At 38.9% G+C, this 22,685-nt stretch overlaps 1 protein-coding gene across 2 annotated transcripts in view; it reads right to left on the bottom strand.

Moving 5' to 3' along the window:
* Positions 1-22,685, bottom strand: part of CEP192 (centrosomal protein 192) — a 128,118-nt gene that overhangs the window by 47,156 nt on the left and 58,277 nt on the right. For both annotated transcript variants that reach the window (XM_045527818.1, XM_045527817.1), the window contains 11 exons: positions 21,030-21,861; positions 20,818-20,944; positions 15,629-15,797; positions 12,274-13,195; positions 11,197-11,345; positions 9,629-9,859; positions 1,736-1,861; positions 1,415-1,558; positions 1,219-1,282; positions 642-781; positions 446-538 (listed from right to left, as the gene is read on the bottom strand). In XM_045527818.1, coding sequence (XP_045383774.1) covers positions 446-538; positions 642-781; positions 1,219-1,282; positions 1,415-1,558; positions 1,736-1,861; positions 9,629-9,859; positions 11,197-11,345; positions 12,274-13,195; positions 15,629-15,797; positions 20,818-20,944; positions 21,030-21,861 — 2,997 coding nt within the window. The remainder of the gene's footprint in view (positions 1-445; positions 539-641; positions 782-1,218; positions 1,283-1,414; positions 1,559-1,735; positions 1,862-9,628; positions 9,860-11,196; positions 11,346-12,273; positions 13,196-15,628; positions 15,798-20,817; positions 20,945-21,029; positions 21,862-22,685) is intronic.

Raw genomic sequence — 22,685 nt, 5'->3', positions numbered from 1 at the left:
GTCCCTTGCTCCTTGTCTGTCACTGTCTCAACTTGCCTTATTCTCATGGAAAGTACATTTTTTTCTTCTTCCTCTTCCCTAACACACCTTCTCTCCCATCCCACCTCCAGTTCCCGGTCACTAATAACTTCTCACTCACCCACAGGCCTCAGAAATAATGTCTACCTGTGAGGATCACTCTTCCCAAATTCCACCTAGCCATAGGATGACATTCAGATTTTTCAGGAACTAATATAGAACCTAGTCCTTGTATTCAAGACATTAGCCTTCAAAGTTTAAGTACCACAGTATATATTTCACACTAGTGTAACATCCAGTTTTTAAAACTCGCAGCGATTTTGTTTGATCCTCAAGGCATTCTGACAGGGTAGGCAGCACAGCAGCCTTCAGGTGAGGAGCTCTCTGAGGAAAGACTATTTCATAGGATGCTGATAGAAATTCTCACCTTGATATCTAAATAAACTTCAATATTCCCAGCATTTTTCAAAGGTAAGTGTTGCTTTGTTGAAGAAGCCACACTGGCCAAAAAATGCATAGTCTAAAGGAGTAGGAAAAACAGACATTTAAAGAAAACTGTTATAATTAAAGTAAAATCAACCTAAACACAAAACAATAATGGCAAAGAGGAGAGTTGAGGGTACCTGTAAGTCCCGAGGCGCATGTATCCTAGCTATTCCTGCTCTTGCTCGGAGACCAACACTTCTAAGAACTGGTGTGGGGTTTGGGCTGTCAACTTCTACATCAACTCTTGCCAAGAATTCTTCTGCTGAGTCTAGAATCTCTATAAAGGTTCATTCTTTTAGTTCAGAGACCAGAGAGTTATTTAATTCTAAATGCCATTAGCATTCTAACACAACGCCCTTACAGACAACAAGAAAATTTAGACAAGAAGAGTTTTAAAAGAATTAAAAGAGGAGTAGAAATGAGCAGAGAGAAAGATAGAAAAAGAAAGAAAACATCCAACTGGTAGGTGTGATAAGATCAATTAAGAAAAAAAAAAAAACCCTAAAAGGTTTTCAGTGGTACCTGCTCTGGTTACCCACACTCAGACAGGTGGGACCTAAAACAGCATGCCACCTGACCCATTTTCAAAACAACATAAAATACTTAACAAATTACTCAAAGTATTCACATTTACTGACAGAGGAAATAAGTTTTAAATTTATAATCTGTTTAGCTAAAGACTAAAGCAATTCCAGCAAAATATAAACATGATACCTGAAGAACTGATTCGTTTCTTTGGACTATGGAAAAGAACCCAAATTATCAGAAATTCTGGATCCTATAAAATAAAAAACAATTTTGTTAATGTAGATTGGTATTAAGATTGAAATCTTAATGAAAGAAAAGCAGTTTGGAAATTGAACTTCCTTTAAATCTAACCTAATTCCCTACTACCCCACACCCCACCTACCTGTCTATCGTAACTGGCAGGCATCATGTGACTGGCCACAGAAGGGCCTGCCAGCTGGGCCCCCACATCAGCATAAGGACCAGCTGCCACAGAAGCACGCATGGGTTCCTTGGAAAATGTGAAACAGCGCCAGGCTACAGCATTCTGTTCAGAAATAGCAGAATCAGTTTCAATAAAGCCGAAATGTTAAATTTGTTAACAAAATCCTTAAAAAAAAAATTTACTTTTGTAAGAGAAATTAACCAAGAATGATCTTAACAGTGTCTACAAATCCAAATCAATGTATTCTGTATGCAGTTTCCTACTGTATGTAGTACTTACAGCATTAATAATCAGTCTGATAGGCACAGTGGCATGCGTCCTGTTTATCAACTTCAGTGGGAGAGCTTTCCAGCCTCCATAAGTCAAGTCACCAAAATCAAGAATATCTTTCTTTTCTGTTTCTACCTAATTATGAAAAAAAAGGGACTGATTTATGAAGAGCAATATATTAACAAATAGCACAACTTATGTTCCTATCACTATCTTTTGGAACCATAAATTAAGAGTCAGTATTAAAGGTAAACTTACCTAAGTTTTACCAAGCAATTTTACAACTGCTTATTTTCTTCAAAAATAAGTGTTAAATTCTGCTTTTGAGGTAGTTTATATACCCATTAAGAATTTAGCAATATCTTATCTGCTGCTACTCTGAAAAGACTATTAGATCTTTTTTTTTTTTTTTTTTTGAGACAGAGTCTCACTCTGTTGCCCAGGCTAGAGTACTGTGGCGTTAGCCTAGCTCACAGCAACCTCAAACTCCTGGGCTCAAGCAATCCTCCTGCCTCAGCCTCCCAAGCAGCCAGGACTACAGGCATGGGCCACAATGCCCGGCTAATTTCTCTATATATGTTTTTAGTTGTCCATATAATTTCTTTCTATTTTTAGTAGAGACGGGGGTCTCGCTCTTGCCCAGGCTGGTCTTGAACTCCTGAGCTCAAATGATCCACCCGCCTCAGCCTCTCAGAGTGCCCGAGGCATGAGCCACAACGCCCAGCCAAGACTATCAGATGTTAAGATGAACTGACAATTTCATAAAATATATGAATCTCCTTTCAATAAGTTGTATTATTAGAATATTGACTTCTCAATTCCTTTTAAAAGTATCATGAATATCTTGGCATTTTCAGATTTAATCCAAACTTCTAACAATACTGAAAATGCTTAAAATGATATCAAAATAGACATATCAAAAGTTTAAAACAAGTGGCAACTATCGTGACAGAATGACTTCTTTAAACACGGGAGACCAACCTAACACAGATCCCTCACATCCACACGTGTAGAGAGGCTGTACATGTTCAGTACAAATGCACACATTCATTTTGTTTTTCCTATTATTTTTGCTTTGATTTGGTTAAATCTAAGGATGCAGATCCTACAGATACAGAAGACTAACTGTAAACACACACACACTTTTTTTTACCCTAGCCAAACATAACATGAAGGGAAATCAAAGGCAGACCTGGTAAGTGGGAGCTGACTTCCATGGAGGCCCAAGAAGGTCTGGGGTCAGATTCAGTCTGGGACCACCCAAAGAGGCTGAGCTTTAACACCCTCCAGAGAAAGGAACATGTGACCTCAAGCTTGTTATAGGAAGGGCGAGGCTGGAATGGAATTTGAACTCCATGCATCAAGCCCAGAAATTCAAAGAAGTACGCTTTCCAGAAAGGAAAAGGGAACTAGAATCACTCTGTCCACATGTCTAGCGAGATGACAAGGAACCTGTCAGGGACGGGCTGGCACAGAAGAGCATTGGCAGGAATGTGAAGGCCTATGCCTATGACACACCAGCCACGGGGACCCCAGCCTGAGAATCATGAAAGCCTCCAGTGACGCCTGGATTTCTGCAAAGTGCTCTCTAGGGACGTTTCCAAAGACCAGGACACATGGCATTCCTAAAGCAAAAAAGCAGTCTCAATGAATGTGAGCTCATGTTAAAAATTTTAAATATCAAAAAATTAGGCCTGGCGAGGTAGCTCACACCTGTAATCCTAGCACTCTAGGAGGCCGAGCCTGGTAGATTGCTTGAGCTCAGGAGTTCAAGACCAGTTTGAGCAAGAGCAAGAACCATCTCTACTAAAAATAGAAAAAATTAGCAAGGCATGGAGGCGCATGCCTGTAGTCCCAGCTACTCAAGAGACTGAGGCAGGAGACTCACTTGAGCCTAGGAGTTTGAGGTTGTTGTGAGCTATGACACCACTGCATTCTAGCTCAGGTGATAGAACGAGACTCTGTCTCAAAAAAAAAAAAGAAAAATTAGAAGCCACATGAAAAAAATCAGGAAGACCTAGAAAAAGTAACTAGCAGAACCATTAGTATCCCAAGAACTAGAAATAATCTAAAATAAGCTGCAAATCCATTTAAATAATGATAATAGAATCCATAACAGAGGGAAAAAGAGAAGTTTCATGACACAATACTAAGCCAAAAAAATGTATAAATAGCTTGATCAATCTGTTAAAAATTTTAATGTTGGGATTTTAAAAGCCATGTGGATCTAAGATATTAGTCAAAGATAATATGGAAGGAAAAAAAGAACATTCAAATGATCAAAGCTTATTCTGTTCTTTAAGAATAGAACAGAGCTCCTAATTAACTTTAGATTTGGGTGACCAGTTTGAACAAATGGAAATAGAAATGTATAATTTCCAAGCTAATGCAAAAGAAGAACAAGAGAAAATTTAATCCATTCAATAGGAGTCAGGAAAGGTGGGAAAAAACAAAGAGAAAATACTGGGCAGAATATTTAAGATACATTACAATGAAACTGATATTGAAGAATGAAAAATAAAAAGAAACAGATCAGGAAATCAGTAAACAAAAGAAAGATGACATAGCAATATTAATACCAGATAAAACAGACTTTAAAACAGAAGAGAGAAAGAGAACTGTTACTTTAAAAGGAACCTTTTCACTTAGAAAATAAAACCATAAGTCTAAACAATATGTATGTAACAATATATCTGCAGAATACTCAACACAAAACTAAGATAATTTATAATTCCCTGTATAGGAGTTCAAATCCATAACTACCTCTCTCAGAAGATGAAAGACTAAGCAAACAAAAATATTGGTAAAAACTATTAGTAATGATACCATAGATTTGGACTACAGAGTAACTAACCAGAGCTAAAGATCACATATAAGAACTCCACACCTAAGAAAAAAGGAGCCCTTCTTTTTTTTTTTTTTTTGGAGACAGGGGGAGTCTTGCATTGTTGCCCCAGATAAAACGCAGTAGCGTCATCACAGCTCACTGCAACCTTACACTCCCAGGCTCAAGTGATTCTACCTCCTCAGCCTCCCGAGTACCTGGGACTACAGGCGTGCACCACCGCTCCCGGCTAACTTTTTTATTTTTAGTAGAAATGGATGGGGTTTTGCTCTTGCTCAGGCTGGTCTTGAATTCCTGAGCTCAAGCGATCTCCCGCCTCGGCATCCCAGAGTGCTAGGATTACAGGCATGAGCCACCGCACCAGCCAAGCCGTTCTTTTTGAACACACAAGAAACATCAATATAAACGGAAAACATAGTAGGCTACAGAATCAATCTATCTGTCTATGTCCATCCCTTATTCTGACCACAAAGGTGAAAAAAAAGAAAAAAGAAGACAGCCAAAACACTTCCAACACATTTGGAAATTATAAATGTACTTCAAATTCTTTTTGGTCAACTTTAATGTATAAACTTTTAGCAATGTAGATGAAATAGCTAAGTGACTATATTCATTGGTTTTGGTACATATATATACACGCAATGCAATACTTAAAAGTTCATAGAAATACTGCTGTTTGCACTTTCAATTTCAATCAACAATTCAACAAATATTGATTGAGCCCCTATGTGCCAAGCAGTGCTCTGGACCTGAACAAAAAAAACAAAGTTGCTTCCCCAACAAGTGACTTGCACTTTAATGGGGGAAGGAGGATCAAACAATAACAATAAACAGTGAATATTTAATATGTCAAATGAAGAAAAGTACTAAACAGAAAAGTAAAGGACAAAGGAAAGTGGGAGGGCAGGTGGGGGCTGCCTTTCTGTAAGCAGTGTCCAGTGACATCTGAGCAGAGCCCTGAGAAAGTGAGAGTGAAGCATGCCTTTATCTGTGGGAGGAGGATCACAGTCAGAAAGCAACAGCATTCAAACTCTGACGAGGACCTGCAATACCAGTGGTTTTTTCATCATCACTAGAATACTTTACTTGTTTATGGATGGGTCTTGCTCTATCGTCCAGGCTGAAGCACGTGGTGCAACCATAGCTCTGTTTTAGCCTTGAAGTCCTGGGCTCAAGTGATCCTCCTGCCTCAGCCTCCCAAGGGACTACAAGCCCCACCTGGGACTACAGGTGTGTGCCACCATGCCCAGCTAATTTTTAATTTTTTTGTAGAGATGGGGTCTCACTGTGTTGCCCACGTTGGTCTCCAACTCCTGGCCCCAAGTGCCCCTCCCACCTAAGCCTCCCAAAGTGCTGGGATAACAGGTGTGACCCACCATGCCTGGCCTAAAGACGCTTTCTGAGCTGTCTGACAGGTGTCCAGAAAGCTCAGTCTTCACATGTATCCAAACTGATCCCACATCACTTTTTAATCTATAATGTGATGCTGTCACTGAAAGTTATTCTAAGCTGAAGCACCCATATAATATAGCGCAGTTGTTTTTATTTATTCTGTACACATATATTCAAGATTTCTCCCACCTAACCATTTACCATATTGTTTAAGTGACATTTAAAAGGCTAACATATAACATCCAACATTTATATAGCACCAGAAATAATCACTAAATCTGGTTAAATTTCTTAGTCTCCTTTTTTAAAAACAATTATGTCAAGTGACTTTTCAAACACCCCAAAACAACACCCTCTCAAATAATAATAGGTTAATGCATCATCCCCAAGGAATGAATTTTAAGAACACACTATCAAGCTACTGCATCATTTCTAAGGAATACTCTTGTGGAGAAAGAAAAGCGAGCCTTGTCTTATAGTTGGGATAAAGGATCTTACCTTACTGTGTTATATTTAAAATTTCAGCCCAACCAAAAACAACATTAAGTTGAAACAAGCCAAGAAATGGGAGAAAATTGCAATGCTTAATTAGCAAATCTAGAATATAAGGAACACCTGCAAAAATTGATGGTGATATTCAAAACAACCAAAAAATAAGCAGGCATGTGAAATACCATTTCAGAGAAGAGAAAACCAGAGTGGCTAATAAACATATAAAAAGATCCTCAACATCACTAGTAATCTCAGCTTGTAAATTAAAACATGGTATTTTACACCTATGAAATAAGCAAACAATTGAAAATCTACCAATATCAGAGGTTAGCAATAATAGCAACTCTCATACATTTCTTCTGGGAACATAAATTAGGGAGAAATTTGGCAATATCTTGGTAAAATAAAATTTGGCACATATAACTTTAAAGTATCATGTTTGCTGTAGGTACCTAGGAGATCCTTTATCAATCCAACAGCTTTTATGGGTGTGGCCTCCATGTAAAATTCCTCAACCATCTCTCATAGGCAATGCTGTTTCCTAGTCAAATCCTGCTGGTCCCTCAGGGCCCCATTCCTCTAGCTCCACCCCTCCAAAAAGGCAACTTTTAGCCTCATTAACACTGGATTCTCTCTTATACCAGTGGCTCCAGATCTTATCTGTTGGATTCAAGGCTCCGACAGACATCAGTATTTTTTTTAAATCTTCAGGTGATTCCAGTAAGCTGACTAGCTGGGAACCACTACCTTACACTATCACTCATCAGTTATGGGAGCCACTCATGACATGGTAACTTCAAATACTGCATAGATGTGATTTTCATGACTGCTACAAAAACGTAAGCTGCTTAAGGGTAGCTTCAAAAGCCTAGCATATTGGACTGTATTGAAATGCAAAAAATTAATGACATTAGCTCTTAGTGGTTCCCAATTGGAAGTGATCTGACAATGTCTGGAGACATTATTGGTTGTCACAACTGGGGGAGGGGAAACAGCTGACATCTAGTGGGTAGAGGCCAGGGATGCTGCTAAATATCCTACACTGTGTAAGATGGCCCTCTCTCCACTCCCCTAAGAATTTTCTAGCCCAAAATGTCAATAATGTTAAAGGTCAAAAACATGCCCTAGAGAATGGGAAGCAGAGCAGAGCTGACTGAAAAGTACAAGACACGGCACTTAAGCAAAAAGAAAAAGATCATTAAAAGTTTATGGGAACATCTACACACTCTACTTCCTCCTCCATTCTCTAGGGAAAAAAAAAAAAATATATATATATATATATACACATATTTTGAGACAGGGTCTCGCTCTGTCACCCAGGCTGGAGTGCAGTGGCACGATCACAGCTCACTGTAATCTCAAACTCCTGGGCTCAAGTGATCCTCCTGCCTCAGCCTCCTATCTGTGACTACAAGCGAGCATCACCACACCTGGCTAATTCTTCATTTTTTGTAGAAACAGGGTCTCACTATATTGCCCAGACTGTCCTTAAACCCCTGGCCTCAAGCGATCCTCCCACACTCCCCACTTTGGCCTTCCAAACTGCTGGGATTTATAGTCGTGCACCACTGTGCCTGGCCAATTCCCTAGAAAATAAAGTTGTTGTTGTTGAACTAAGTTACTAAGCACTCCCCCTAGAAGATGTGTACCGTGGGGAAAAATTCCTGAATGATTCTCAGCCTCTTAGGGAGGCTGTCCTGCTCCTCACTCCCCATACCCACCTCTAACCTGGGAGTCACAGTTACAGCTGTGATGAATGAAACAACAATCAACTTTAATAGGACATCAGACTCAAATAATTAGGAATCAACTAATTTTTAATTACAGTCATTCATTGTTTAACAACATTTCAGTCAACAATGGACTGGATATACACCAGTAGTCCCATAAGATTATAATGGAGCTGAAAAATTCCTAATGCCTAGTGATATCATAGCCCTTGTAGTGTCATGGCACGATTTCTTAACTTTTTAAAAAATTTGGTGCAGCTTAAGTGTACATGCAGTATTCATAAAGCCCACAGTAGTGTACAGTAATTTCCTAGGCCTTCACATTCACTCACCCAGAGCAGCTTCCAGTCCTGCAAGCTCCATTCAAGGTAAGTGCCCTATACAGGTACCATTTTTTATCTTTTATACCATATTTTTACTGTACCTTTCCTATTCTGAGATTATGTTTAGACACACAAATACCCACCATTTTGTTACAACTGCCCACAGCATTCAGTATAGTCACATGCTATCAAGTTTGTAGCCTAGGAGGAATAGGCTAGATCATATAGTCTGGGTGTGTAGTAGGCTATACCCTCTAGTTTTGTGTAAACCCATTCTATGACATTTGCACAATGACAAAATCACCTAATGATGCATTTCTGAGCACACATCCACATTATCAGGTGACGCATGACTGTGCCATGACGAGCTTTTCTGTTTTTCCTCTGTTTTGTACCCTACCTCATTCCTTAATCTTGTTCAGTATGTTAGTTCTGATTTCACTACCAATTACAAGGAGACACTTCTTGTAAAGCAGTGGTTGTTAACTGAAGCTGCAATTTGTAATCATCTGGGAAGATTCAAAAATTACTGGTTTCTGATGTAGTTGGTCTGGGCGGGACTCAGGTATTGGAGTGCATTTAAAAGCCCCTAGTGTTATTCCAATGTGCAGCCAGGATTTGGTGCCATTGTCCCAAATGAGGATATAATCCAATGACCGTTTATTATCCCAATTTGGCTAGACATAATTTCTTTCACTTCTAGAAAATGAGTGACTAATGAAGAGAAACTTTTCCAGCCAGCAAATAATCTTCAAGTACAGAAAAGAGAGAAAATATGAACCACTGGCATATTCCTTTATATAGTAAAAACGGGAGAAGAATGTGAACCACTGACAGCTTCCCAGGTATATATCAAATTACAATGGAAATCGGCTAGAAAATAGGGTTTAACGTTATAATCTGCTTTGTAAACATCTTAGCAAGTATATTTGTGTTGCTGTAAAACAACAGAAATAATTTTAAATGCTGAAGTAAGAAGATACAAGAACCGATGTTTAGCTTGAAACTAATTTTGCAGCATATTTGCCTACAAATTCATTTTCCCCAAATATTACTCCTGAGGTTAAACAGCCTTCATTAAAATGCCAGGTATGACAAAGACTCATTTACAAAGAGTTACCTCGATTACAGGGCTCTCAGCAATAGCACTGAGGATGACTGTGCTTGCCAAAGCTTCTGCTTGTACTATTGTCTCAGCATCTGTAGAACACGGCCAGGAAGCAACACTGAATGTACATCTGAAAACCCCAGGATTGGATGGTATAAAAAGTACTTTTATCTCTTCTGTGGCATGAGGTCTTATGATGACTTTATTCTTGAAAACTAAACAACGATATGTTGAAAGATCCACCTTTAAAAAAGAGCCATATGGTTTGTTACAAATGGCATCACATTGAAAATCAAGAAATAGAATCAACTAGATTAAGATTCCTATTCCCAGTCACTCAAACTACCAGATTTAGACATTTATTACCTCTTCAAAAACATCCAAATCTTATAACTGATTGTCTCTAAAGTACAATTAGTCAAAATGCTTCATAAGTTGAATTTTTCTTGCTGCACAAAGACTTGTGTCTCCCTAGTCTATTTTAAGCCAAGGACATTTATTTATACCCTTACTTTTCTAAAAAAGGACGGTGCCAATGGGAGCCCTTCCACAGTCCTGTAAACCTCTCTGCGATGTGGTTTCCGCAGCTTCACCTGCCGTGGGGGGCAGGGGTTAGGCTGATCGCCAAGGTCCTCGACAGGCCCCACAACTCTGCCCACCTTGCTGTGAATGAGGGTCTTCTTTTTTTACTCACCACTCCCATAGACAACACTACTTCATTCAGACTCCTAGATGTTCCTAAAAAGTCTTCGAATCTCACTTCCACCCTCAACCCTTTGTTTCCTCTAATCATGTGCTGTTCATCTAACCTGAGGATCTGAAGGCTAAAGGAAAAAGCTAGGAAAAGGAAGAGGTGGGGTAGAGGCAATCTGATATTACCAGGTAAATTAAGGCTACTAAGGGGTAAGAGAAGAGTAAATCCATCCACCAATGTGGGTTTGCAAGCAGCAGTTGCAAAACTGGGACATTTCAATACAGCAGCTACTGTCCACATTGCCACCTCTCCCTCATAGATGCTCAAATAGTTGTCATAATCGGGAAAGGAGATCTAGAGTCTAGAATTACAGGAGGGATCATGTGGGATCATGTGGGAGACCCTTGTTATAAGAGTTAATGTTAAAAGTGTATTCCCAGGTATTTCAAAAGATCATGTAAGGAAATGATCAGATAAATTAGAAACACTACTCTTACTAAACGAAGGCATAGACCCCAAGAGTAACTTTTCTTTCTTTCTTTGACAAATGACAGTAATTTATATTAGACCACATTTAACAAAAACGCCAAGTAGAGACCAGAAACTCAGAGCTTTCAGTGATTTAACTAATTGTGCTAAAAACAAATTTACATGATTTTATAAATAAATAATAAAATATAAATAATAACTGATGGAAATGAAAAACATCCAGATTTCGCTACTTATACTGTAAGTACTACAACAAAATGGAGACCCCAAAAAAGACACCAATCCAATGACTGTGTCCAAGGTCAAGGGGGTGGGGGACAAATTGGAGAGTTAAAAAATATAGCACTCAATCATGATGCAATTGTGAAGTCAAAAGAGAAAGACACAGAAAGCTTACCTTTCCACCGTTAACACTAACACTGAGAAGCCCGATGCTGACCTGGAGCCAGCGGTCAGTTGGGTTGAGCACGCTGAGGTGGGTCTGTGAAGCAATGCCCACACAGCAAGCATGAGGAAACTTCAGTTCTTCAGGTACTCTCACAGTCCCTGGGGAAAGAAACAGCATAGTCACACAAAAGTCAGAGCAAACACCTGATTAAAAGCACATTTGCTTAAACGGCAATTATTATGTAAGACTACCTGTTTATACCCAAGAGCTACAGTATAAAGTGCCCCAGATGTAGGAGTCCTTGACACTGTATAAACCTCAGCAGACGCCTGCCAACAATTTTTTCCTGCTTCCATCCAGACCAGGAAAAAAAATTAAAATTGATCAAACTCACATTTACAGCTAATCAATTATTTGATGTTATTACCAGTTAGTTATCCCCTCCTTTTTTTCTCACAAATCATAACCTGAAAGAAAACATGAAAAGAAACTACAAAGGCTCTAGTTTTCCAGATATGCCTACCTGTTCAGATTTTTAATGTTGCATCAATCTTTCCACCCTCCTTATGCAGTTACCTCGGAGGGCAGAAAAGACAGCACTCAACACTACATGTGCCGTGTCAGGAAGGGAACAACACCTGGCTCTCTGAGCAGAGTGACTGTCGGCAAGAGAAAAGCAGCCCCCACAGATGAGGGCATAAGAGCACATCTCTCATTATTGTAACAGTCACCTCCAAGACTTACAAGGCAGAAGATGACTCATTCTGGGACTTGACTCTAAACTGGACATTTCCTAGATGAAAGAATAGCAAAAATCTAAATGCAGAGCAAAAAAGAGATAAGACAGACAAAGGCATAGGGAACCTTTTACCTGCTGAAGTGCCAGTATTTTTCTAAGCCTACTTCAGGGACCCTTACACAGAAATATATTACGGTGTTCTCAATAGAGGACAAAGAAGAAAACGTGAAAGAAATTAAGGCCAACTAATATCTCCTTGAAACAAATCAGTTTCATGGTGTCATTTGAGAAAATTCAACTTTTAAATAATAGCGAGCAACAATAACAACAGAGAAAAAGCATCTTACCAAATCCTGATGTCATTCCTGAATCCCATGGTTCAATTCCACAATTTGCACCAACAGATTGCACAGGAAAAGCTTTCACTGTATTTAGTAGGTTCTGATTTAAAGCATTAGGATATGGGTTACAAAGAGAAGAGGCACCTGTCAACCCAGAGCCGATATTTGGTCCTACACAAATTCCAACAGCCACGGAGTTTTGCACATGCTCTCCCGTGACAGCCGGATAAGGATAGCCTCCTGAGAACCCACAGACATTGGCACCGCCAGCATGGCACTGTGGCAAGGCAACACTCCCAGCTGAGGGGACTGCTCCCACATACTGCTGGGCAAATGGCGCTGTGCTGAGAGAGTGTCGAGTCAGGAGTGTAGGCACTGAGGCAGGCACACGCTGCATCTCAGTGGCAGAACCAAGAACCGTGCCACTGGGAGCAGGAGGATACTGGTGTCCAGAGGTGGTCCAATGAGAAACCTGGCCACTGAACTCACTGCTGGCAGCTGACATATCTTTAGAAGTTATTCTTTGCTCTTTGTCCACAGACTCCTGGTGTGACACAGGGAGATGTGGTGTGGCTGACCCAGCCTCATGGCTCAGACCTGCCTTGCTCAAGAGAGCCAGTCTGACTGGGTCCAATTCCTCAGGGTTTGATGTCAAATCTACCTCACTGGTGTCCAACAGATCTCCATTTTTGGAGGAAGGATCTTTACATGATCTAAAGGTAGATTTTATGTCTTCAGGTTTGCTACACAGAGAAGTAGTTTCAGCTACTTTTTTCACATCAGAATTGTTCTGGATAATCGATGATAATGTTCCTTTTCCACTATTCTGAAATGGAACTTTTTCTCTCAACTTTTCCACAGCCTGTTCTTCTGACGGAACTGGACTGGCCCGAATAATTGTAGTGCTCAATTCACTGGTGATATCACTCTGAGTATCACAAAAAAATTTTTTTAAATAATTCATAAACTGAACAAATTCACGCCATGTTGGTATAAACCCAAGTAATATAATAAAGAGATCTACACAAATGATCCCTCTAAAAAAAGATTTAGTTTACATAAAGAAGAGTAGTTTTGCAGCTATGAAATGCAGGCTTATATTAGAAAATTTGTACTCACTGTTTTATAAAAAGAATTATAATATGAACAAAATAAACAGGAGGTATACACCAACTACATCCAAAAAAATTACACAGATAAAGGACCAGAGTCAAGTAATTTTTTTGCAAATGTAAGGGATTTATTTTTGTAAACTTTATAATAAAAATCTAAATAAATCAGTACCAAAGAAGTAGGGGGCAAAGCAAGCTTTCAAATGATACTGACATGAGGTTAGGAGTCAACATGAAGCCAGCTCACGGGTCCTCCCACCCCTCTATTTGTCTACACTGCTGCATATGCTTGAAGATTTGAAGGTGCTAATTTTTACATGCACTATGCCTTCTCCCATTTCTAAACTTATGTGGTTATATTTCTTAAGTATGAAGTAATGGTTCTGGGAAATGTTCACATACTCATTTCTTTAAACATAATGCATAATCTGAAGGGTGACACCTACAGCTCTGCAGGGTGGTCCAGTTGGAATTTACACACAAGTAAAGACATCCTTAACCCTTACTGATTGATTTTGGTAGTTGGTTTGAAAATTTCTCCTGAACCAAAGCTTTAGAAACAAAGACACTGATAATGACCAGATTTGCCAGTTACTAATAACAACAAATAATATGCATTCGAGGTGATTTAATAGGGGACAGGCAATGCTCTCACATACTACTCCTCCTATAGATAAACAGGTTTAGGGAGGTTTAGTAATAATCTGAAGAAGCAGCAGAGAAGTTGTCTGATGACTCTATTAATTCTGCTCTTAACCACTATACTAAGAATATATAGATCTAACAACATCTAACAGCATCAAAAAGACAGCTTTCAATTCACTATTGCAAGGTTGTGGAAACAACCCAAGTGCCCATCAATCCATGAGTGGATTAATAAAATTTGGTATATGTATACAATGGAATATTACTCAATAACAACAGTGATCTAGCACCTCTTATATTTTCCTGGATAGAGCTTGAGCCCATCCTCCGAAGTGAGGTATCACAAGAATGGAAGAATAGGCTCCACATGTACTCACCACCAAATTGGCACTAACTGATCAACACTAAGGTCCTCACAAGGTAGTAATATTCTTCAGGGATTGGGGGGTTGGGGGTGGGTAAACACAACTAATGGACACAGTGAGAGTTGTAGGGGGGAAGGGCACACCTCAAATCATGGTTTGGGTGTGGCAAAGTCATAACATGTAATCAAAATGTTTGTAGCCCCATATAATATCCTGAAAAAAAAAAAAGACACTTTCAATGAAATGGGTGTAACGTTTTGTGTGACACTACTTCATTTATATTTAGTAACTCTAGTGCACATATTTAGTAGCTTGCCAGAGGATGGCTCCACAGAACACCCACAACAGTCATATTTAGCACGTTAAAAAACTGAATACTACCACATTCACAAAAGATACACACAGACAACAAAATACTAGCTTCTCGCGCATATATCTCCCCCATTTCCCTCTCTCCTATCCCCACAGCTACCACCTCAGCCCAAGCCCGCCCTGTCCATGGCCTGCATGACTGCAATGGCCTCACGCCAGGTGCCCCTGATTCTGATCTTGCCCCAAATCCCTCCTCCACACTGCTCAATGGAGTGAGTGTTTATTTTTTTGCAATTCTAGATTTCCATTCTGATGGAGTGAGCTTTTAAAACATTCAAGCAGATCATGTCAGTGACCTGCTTAAAAGCTTTCAAATTCTCAAATTTTCCATCCATCCCTCTTCATGGTTTGGTCCTTCCATTTTTTCTAGCCTCATCTCCGTTTCTCATGGACATGATACGCTGCAGCCAACCGACCCTTCCTGGAGCACCTCACCCACAGTGCATTCCTCACAACCCAGACCTTCCCCCGTTTGTCACTCTGCTTCTTCCCAGCCTAATTCCAAGTGGTCTTGCAAAACTCAGCTTCAATACACTCTCCCTCCCATAAACTTCTGCTGAACCACCCCTGCAGTCAGGCTGTTAGTCACTCCTGCATCCCCATCGCATGTGTGCATCACGGTGAACATCGTTAGTGTGTCTCCAGCAGACTGAGAGCTTTGTGAGGGCAAGTACTAAAACACCTGTAGTGCCTACCCAGCACGAGTAGCTTTTTAATATGTACACACGTATACATACACACAGAAGTTCATTTTAAAGGTCAAATAGCAACACAGAAGTTATAAAGGCTTGAAATTTAGTGTGAATCCAACAACCATAACAGTTCAGAGTTGTAAGCCTTACTAAAAACATGCCAGGTAATGCCCACCTTGCAGTCCTCCAGGCCATAATCTGTGGCTGTGGCAGGATAGCTGCTCTCCTGTTCAGACACGTAAGTCAGCCTGCTCACACCAGCATGGGAACACGCCCCCTGGGACAACCCACTCTCACAGGGAGGCTTCTGAGGAGTTGTTGAACCAAAGGACTCTAAAGCACACCTGAAAGAGAGAATGCCTCATGGCTGGAATTGTTCGCTCCTTAACATTATTTATATTAGCAAAAAACCATTCCTACTTTCCTATAGTCTTGTAAATAAATCAACCATGGATTCATTGTTTATACTTAATTATCCAAAATTATAAATTATATTCCTCTTGAATGAAGTAACTGGTAAACTACTGTAACAGAAACATGTCATGACATCTTCATTAATAAATACCATATACAGGCATATAGCAATGTTAGCTATTCATTCCATAAAAATTTATTGGCTACCTGACAGAGAGCAATGGACAAAAGCATTAAAAAAATTATGAAAAAAAGAATCACGTGGATAAATGCAAAGAAATGGGAACAGTCATATACCACTGACAGGAACGTATGGTGGCACAGCTCCCAGCTGAGCAACTAAGTGGTACGTAGCTATCAGAAGCCCTTGGCTCAGATACCCTACATCTAGGGATTTATCCTGAGGGAAAAAATTAATGGTAAATATAAATACTTCACAAAAAGGATATGTCATCACACTGCTATCAGTAATAAAGTAGGAAATCTTATGTGTCACATATGAGGAATTAGATTATGGGAATTATGGCACAGATACACAATAAAACACTATGCGGCCATTAAGAGTCATACTGTTGAGTATCCTTTGGCTCAGAAAGATGTTTGTGATATAGTAAGTAAAAAAAAAAAAGATTAGCCAGCAATAAATAATAAGATCCCACACCTACTTATACACACATACACACTAGTGTTACTTCCACCTCACTCTGCTCATCAGGACCCGCCACAAGGCTACAGGCCCAGATGCAAGGAGGGGAAATGGACCTGCCCAGGGGAAAAGGCCAAGTCACAGTGCCAAAGAGCACAGGGAAGAGGAAACCGTGTCAAGCCATCGCCATCTTTGGAAACAGTTTCCACACCTACTGAACACTCTACCAGTTAGCTTGAATTCAAGCTATTACCTTGACTGGATTTTACAAAATCTTTTTTTTTTGTACAAAGTTCAGAATACTCAGCTAGGCAATGGACACACAGAGAAAATTCAAATTTGAATTCTGGACTTTTAAAATGTCCCAAATCATGACAGTATTATCAAAATACTAGTAAGTTTCTAACCAATGGTGACCAAGTATCACTGACCAAATTCAAATCTATTTTAGCTACTGCATGACTTGCACCTACATGGTTCCTGTATGTACACCTACTTCCCACTCACTCCCCACACAGACACTATGATACAGCATGAAAGAACTTCTGCATCACTACTGCATGATGCGTTATATTAGTTTGGCTCCTTTGGTTGACAGGCACAAATGCGTTTAGGTTGAATTACCTTAAGTAATGAGAAATGAACTGCAAGAACACATGTAGAAATTAAAGGAGAGAAATTTCAGTCGAGAGGTCAGACTTCAAAGGAATCCCAAACTGCCAAGGTGCTGGTCACAAAGAGATGCAAAGGCAGTTCTGGAATTAGAAGTTCTAACTCAGCTCTACAGACCAGCTAGAAACTAGCTAGAAGCCAAAAGACCAGCCAGCAGGAATGCTAGTGAGCAGCAGGACTTACCAGATAAAGTGTACTCACCAGAAACACGGTACCACCGAACAGATGGAAATTCTGACCAATATTTCACCATGAATATAAAAAAACTTAATGAAACAATCACCTCTATGAACAATTATCACAAAGCAGAAATATGAATTATCAAGAAAGAGACAGATGAAGAAACAGAAGACATGAAGAGAAATCAGGAGGAAATGGAATATGAGCTGACAGGAATCAGAAAAAAAAATCTCAAACCCCTTTCACTACAATAAAGTATAAGAAGGATTTCAAAAAAGATAAATAAATGCAAAATTAAAGTCCATGTTGGCAGCAATGAAGAGCATAGTCAATACTACAGAAAAATCAGTGGTGCAGAGGATGAACACCAGAACAATCATCCCTTACTACAGATGGAAGACAGAAATGAAAATGAGGAAAAAGGAAATATTCATGGATGGCCAGAAAAGGGTGTATCAACTAATGGCCAACCAGTGTACTCAAAAGGAGGTGAGAATAAATGGAACACCAGCAATAATCAGAGCTATCAGAAAATAAAACTTCCTCAGCACAAGAAAGAACTGTGCATGCAGAGTTTACCATATTCCAGGAAAAATCAACTGAAGGACTGACACATTCATTTGAAGTTGATAAGGGAAAACAATAGTAGAAGCATAAAATGGAGTCAGAAATTCAGACGTAGACAAAAATGCATGCCGTGCAACAGGAGAATGGATAAACAGAACGTGACATATCTGTGCATTCGAGGACTACTTAGCAACAAACGTTATGAGCTACTGATACATGCAGCAACAGGGATGAATCTCAAAAACATGTTGAATAAAAGGAGCCAGGCACAAAAAAAGGACATTCTGTATGATTCTATTTATATGAAATCCAAGAACAAAAACTAAACTATGGTGACATAAATTAGAAAGTGGGTGCCAGGATCGGGGAAGGAGATGAGAACTGACTGGAAAAAGGTGGGGCCGGGTGTGGTGGCTGAAGCCTATAATCCTAGCACTCTGGGAGGCCGAGGCAAGATTGTTTGAGCTCAGGAATGTGAGGTTGCAGTGAGCTATCATGATGCCACTGCACTCTACCTGGGGTGACAGAAAGACTCTGTCTCAAAAACAAAAACACAAAAGCAGGGGGTACTTACTGGAGTGATGAAAATGTTTTATATATTTTAGGAGGTGGTGTTTACATAGGTATATCTAACTGTCAAAAACTCACTGAATGAAACCCCTATGGTCTTATGCTGTGATCTACTGTATGCTAATTATACATCAATAAAAATATAACACAAAAATACATAATGGGAAATCATAAAATTGGGTTAGAGGTGGGCCACAATTTGATTGTAAGCTTGCTAGTAAGCTAAACGCTACCCTTGAAGAATTCACGTATTAATCCAAATGCCAGACACAGATCAAGAGACCTCAACAGGTATTCGCTATGGTGAGTATGGCAGAAAAAATACATGCTAAGCAACTCAGCAAGACAAGATCAACTCATATTGTATTCACCAGCGATTTCAGTTCAGAGCATACTTACCCTCTTATAAACTGACATTTTTACACCAAGTCCCTTGGTTTTGCCCCAGGCAGAGAGGTGAGGGTGCATGTGCTTGGCTAGATTATCCATGTGGAGTGAGCTTCCCAATCTCACAGTCACTTTAGAAAGCTAAACAAGATGCCCTCATTCAAAATATCTGACTATATGCCAAATTGATGAGAAAGCTGAGTATTCCTCTAAGGCACGTTTACTTACACTTAATAAATACATGTATTTTCTTAAGAGTGAAAAAAACAGATGGGTCCAGGAGTTCGACCCTCCAGCCCAGTATCTTGTAGTAAAGGGTAGTTTGAAAGAGAAAAATCATGATACTGTAAGTCATTATAGCGCACAGTTTTTATTAAATGCATTCACATACATTTTTAAAGTATCAAAACCAAAGAAAACAAGATAAAATTGGAAAGTACACAAAGGGAAAAGAGACATGCAGAAAACGCTGTCAGGAACCTAGAGATCAGAAATGTGAAATATAAACAAAATCAAAAAGAAATGAAGGAAGAGGCAGACAATTCAGTATCTCTGATTGCGGGGGCAGATACATAAATCCACAACTGTGAGGAAATGACACCAAACTCTACCCACCCATGGTACCCATGTCAAGTTCCTGGTGGTGATACTGCACTAGAATTATGAAGATGCAACCACAGGGGGAGACTCGGTGAAGGGTACACAGGACCTCTCTACGCTATCTTTGCAACTTCCTGTGAATCTATTAACTATTTCAAAATAAAAAGGTTTTTTAAAAAAAAATTAGAAAGTAAATGCAGAAGTCAAGCAAAATAGATCCCACATATGCAACACTACAGTTCTTGTGGGTGGGAGAAAATGGAGCAGGACTGATTTTCAGAAATAATTCAAAAAATTCTTTCCTTACATAAAAGGATGCCTGAATCCAAATATCGAAAGGGTATACTGTGTGACAGGGCAAAGTAATGACAAAGAGATAACACAGAGATATAGCCTAATAAAATTACTGGACTTGAAAAATAAAGAATCTTTGGCAAAATCTTGCAAAAGTATCAAGTAAATTCCAAGGCAAAAAGAATCAGGCTTGTCTGAGATTTCCCTCCAACCATTCCACAGAGACAGCAAAGCAATCCCTATGAGAAACTCAAGGGAAGAAAGTGTAAGCCAAATATTTTAAACACACTATGACATGGCATAGCCAGATGACCTTCAAATTTGATTGGGCTGGATGAACGTCTAGTGTGCTTTAATAAGTTATTAGGTAAGAAATGGCTGTGTACATGAAAAAGTGTTCCAAAATGAGGCGTCTATAAGGAGTCATTGAAAAAACTAAGCTCTCCATTGCTATTTAGCTCTAGTTGACTCACATCACATTTCAGAAAAATATGAAAAACCTCAATTGCAGCTTGGGAAACAGTTAATAGATATCTTTGAAATCCAATGAGGTAAAACAAATCTCAATTATATTTAAAATTTCTGATAATTTCATTGGTTAGGCAAATTTTTCCATTTATTAAAATCTTTCAGTAGAGAAACATACAAAAGATCTCTTATAAAGCCATAAAAGAAAACTTCAAAAAATATAAATTTTATGAGTAAAGTTATTAAACTCAGTATCATTAAAATGGCAAAACACGGTAAGATACAAAGTACCCACCAGAAGTATCAACTAAACCAAGAGAGATCCATTATGCAGTCTGTAATATTACCCATTTTCTTTCAAATACAGAGAATGATTGTTTATAAGTGAAAAGCAGAGTACAAAAATTTGCACTGAAAAATGGCAAGAAAGAAATTCACAAAATACTTACAATAATTACCTTTGAGAGATGAACCTATAGCAATTTTTCTTGTTTACACATTTTTCCAATTTTCCTAATACTGAGTATATATTTTTATTATTTAAAAAAAAAAAAGTGAGCACTTACCTTGATAAACTTGTTCCAGAAACTTCACTAGGAGAAGAATGACTCAGTGGTGAAGTGGAAGGTCTGAAGCTCTCCTGGTCATCCTCTGAGCCACGATCACCACACTCAGGAGAGGTATTTTTCAAATCTATCAGAAAGGTGTATTTTCCAATAAGAAAAGAAAAAAAAAACTGCATAATTTTGTGAATGTGATGACTTGCTCAGATACTTACCAACATTTTTAGGTGAAAGTATGCAATGGTTTTCAAAAGTCACATGCTTTTCACTGTTGCTTGTTTCAGTAACATACTCATTTTGCTTCTGATTTTCTCTACTATCCTGTATTTCTTCACACTCTTCACACAGCCAAAGGGATGTTATTCTGGGGTTCCTTACTGATGAGTAACTACTAGATGGTGGAGGGGAAACTGAGGTAGCTTTTTCACTGTTAACAGTATCTGGGAATTTGCTGTCAGTGGAAGATGTCTTCACATCAACTACTGCATTTTCATTCTCTCTTATATTTGTAACAACTGAATGTGAAGAGGTTACTGTTGTTAATGATTCTTGGTTCTCACACTCTCCATTTTCGCCATAAAAGATAGCTGCTGTGTTTTCTTTTGGTTCTCTTACACTTATATTAGTAGCACCTAAGTCCACTATATGGATGTCTTGAGTGGTTTGTTCTTTTGGCAAAGATAAATCCCAAATATCAGAAATCCCAGCTCTTGAAAAGTTTTCCAATCCTCCTTCATATCTACTAACTTCTGTTTTTTTAAGGTATTTCTCCATATCAAATGTACTGGACCCATTACTTTTTTCTAAATCATTAGGTAAGAAATGAGACACAATGGAACAGTGCTTTTGTTTGTCATCTTCTTGAAAAGTCTTGTCTCTACTTTTATTTGAAAGAGCCTTGATCATGGCAGCAAGTTGGGAAGGATCAGTACTAACTGATGCATCTGCAATGGCTGAAGCAATGGTGCTTATTCTAAGTACAGAATCACTACTATCAGGTAGCTTGTCTTTGTAACTTTGGGGTTCATTGTTCATGAAGAAAGTGTCCTAGAAATGAGAAAATTAACATCAGATAAATTTACTCCAGTTTCATGGACATGTAAACACAGTACCTGCCCCTCATCCTTGGGGCATATGTTCCAAGACCCCCAGTGGAAGCCTGAAACCTCAGATAGTTCTGAACTTGACTGCTGTCAATCAGAACACATTTCTGTTCATGTCTTCTACCCAAAAACTTAATGCCCTTTCCATCTTAACTAAGCACTTATCACTCATTGTAGCCATAACTTTTGCATTCTGAAGTGCAACAGTAAAGCTAGCATGAATCTTTCTCTTTCTTCACAATTTCACAAATAGAAGATTCATTTTTACAGTAGTCTTTAGCAACTTCAACGTACAATTTTTTTTATTTCCTTATTAAGTTGAGAGCTTTCACTTTGTGGCTTCTCACTACTCTTGAAATTTAGGGCCATTATAAAGTAAAACAAGGGTGACTTGAACACAAGTTAATCTGAACACGGCTACTGAGTAATTAATGGGCGGACAGCAAGTATAGAGTAGAGAAGCTAAACAGAGGATTCACATCCCACCAGGGACTGAGCAAGACTGTATAAATATTTCATCACACTGCTCAAAACGGTGCACAACTTAAAACATATGAATTATTTATTTCTAGAATTTTCCATTTAATAATTTGGACCACAGTTGACTGTGAATAACAAACTATGGAAAGCAAAACTACAGACTGGGGGCCGGTATCCTGTATTAATTTATCCTATATTTATAATCACTATGTAAGATTTAACAGCAACAAAAAACTATTAGTATACCAGTTAAACATCCTAATGAAAAAGACAGCTACTATAAACTGT

The sequence above is a fragment of the Lemur catta genome, chromosome 16, assembly GCF_020740605.2.
Source record: "Lemur catta isolate mLemCat1 chromosome 16, mLemCat1.pri, whole genome shotgun sequence".
In the NCBI taxonomy this organism is placed as follows: domain Eukaryota; kingdom Metazoa; phylum Chordata; class Mammalia; order Primates; family Lemuridae; genus Lemur; species Lemur catta.
The sequence above is the reverse complement of the archived record's forward strand: the minus strand, read 5'-3'. Positions and strand labels throughout refer to the sequence as shown.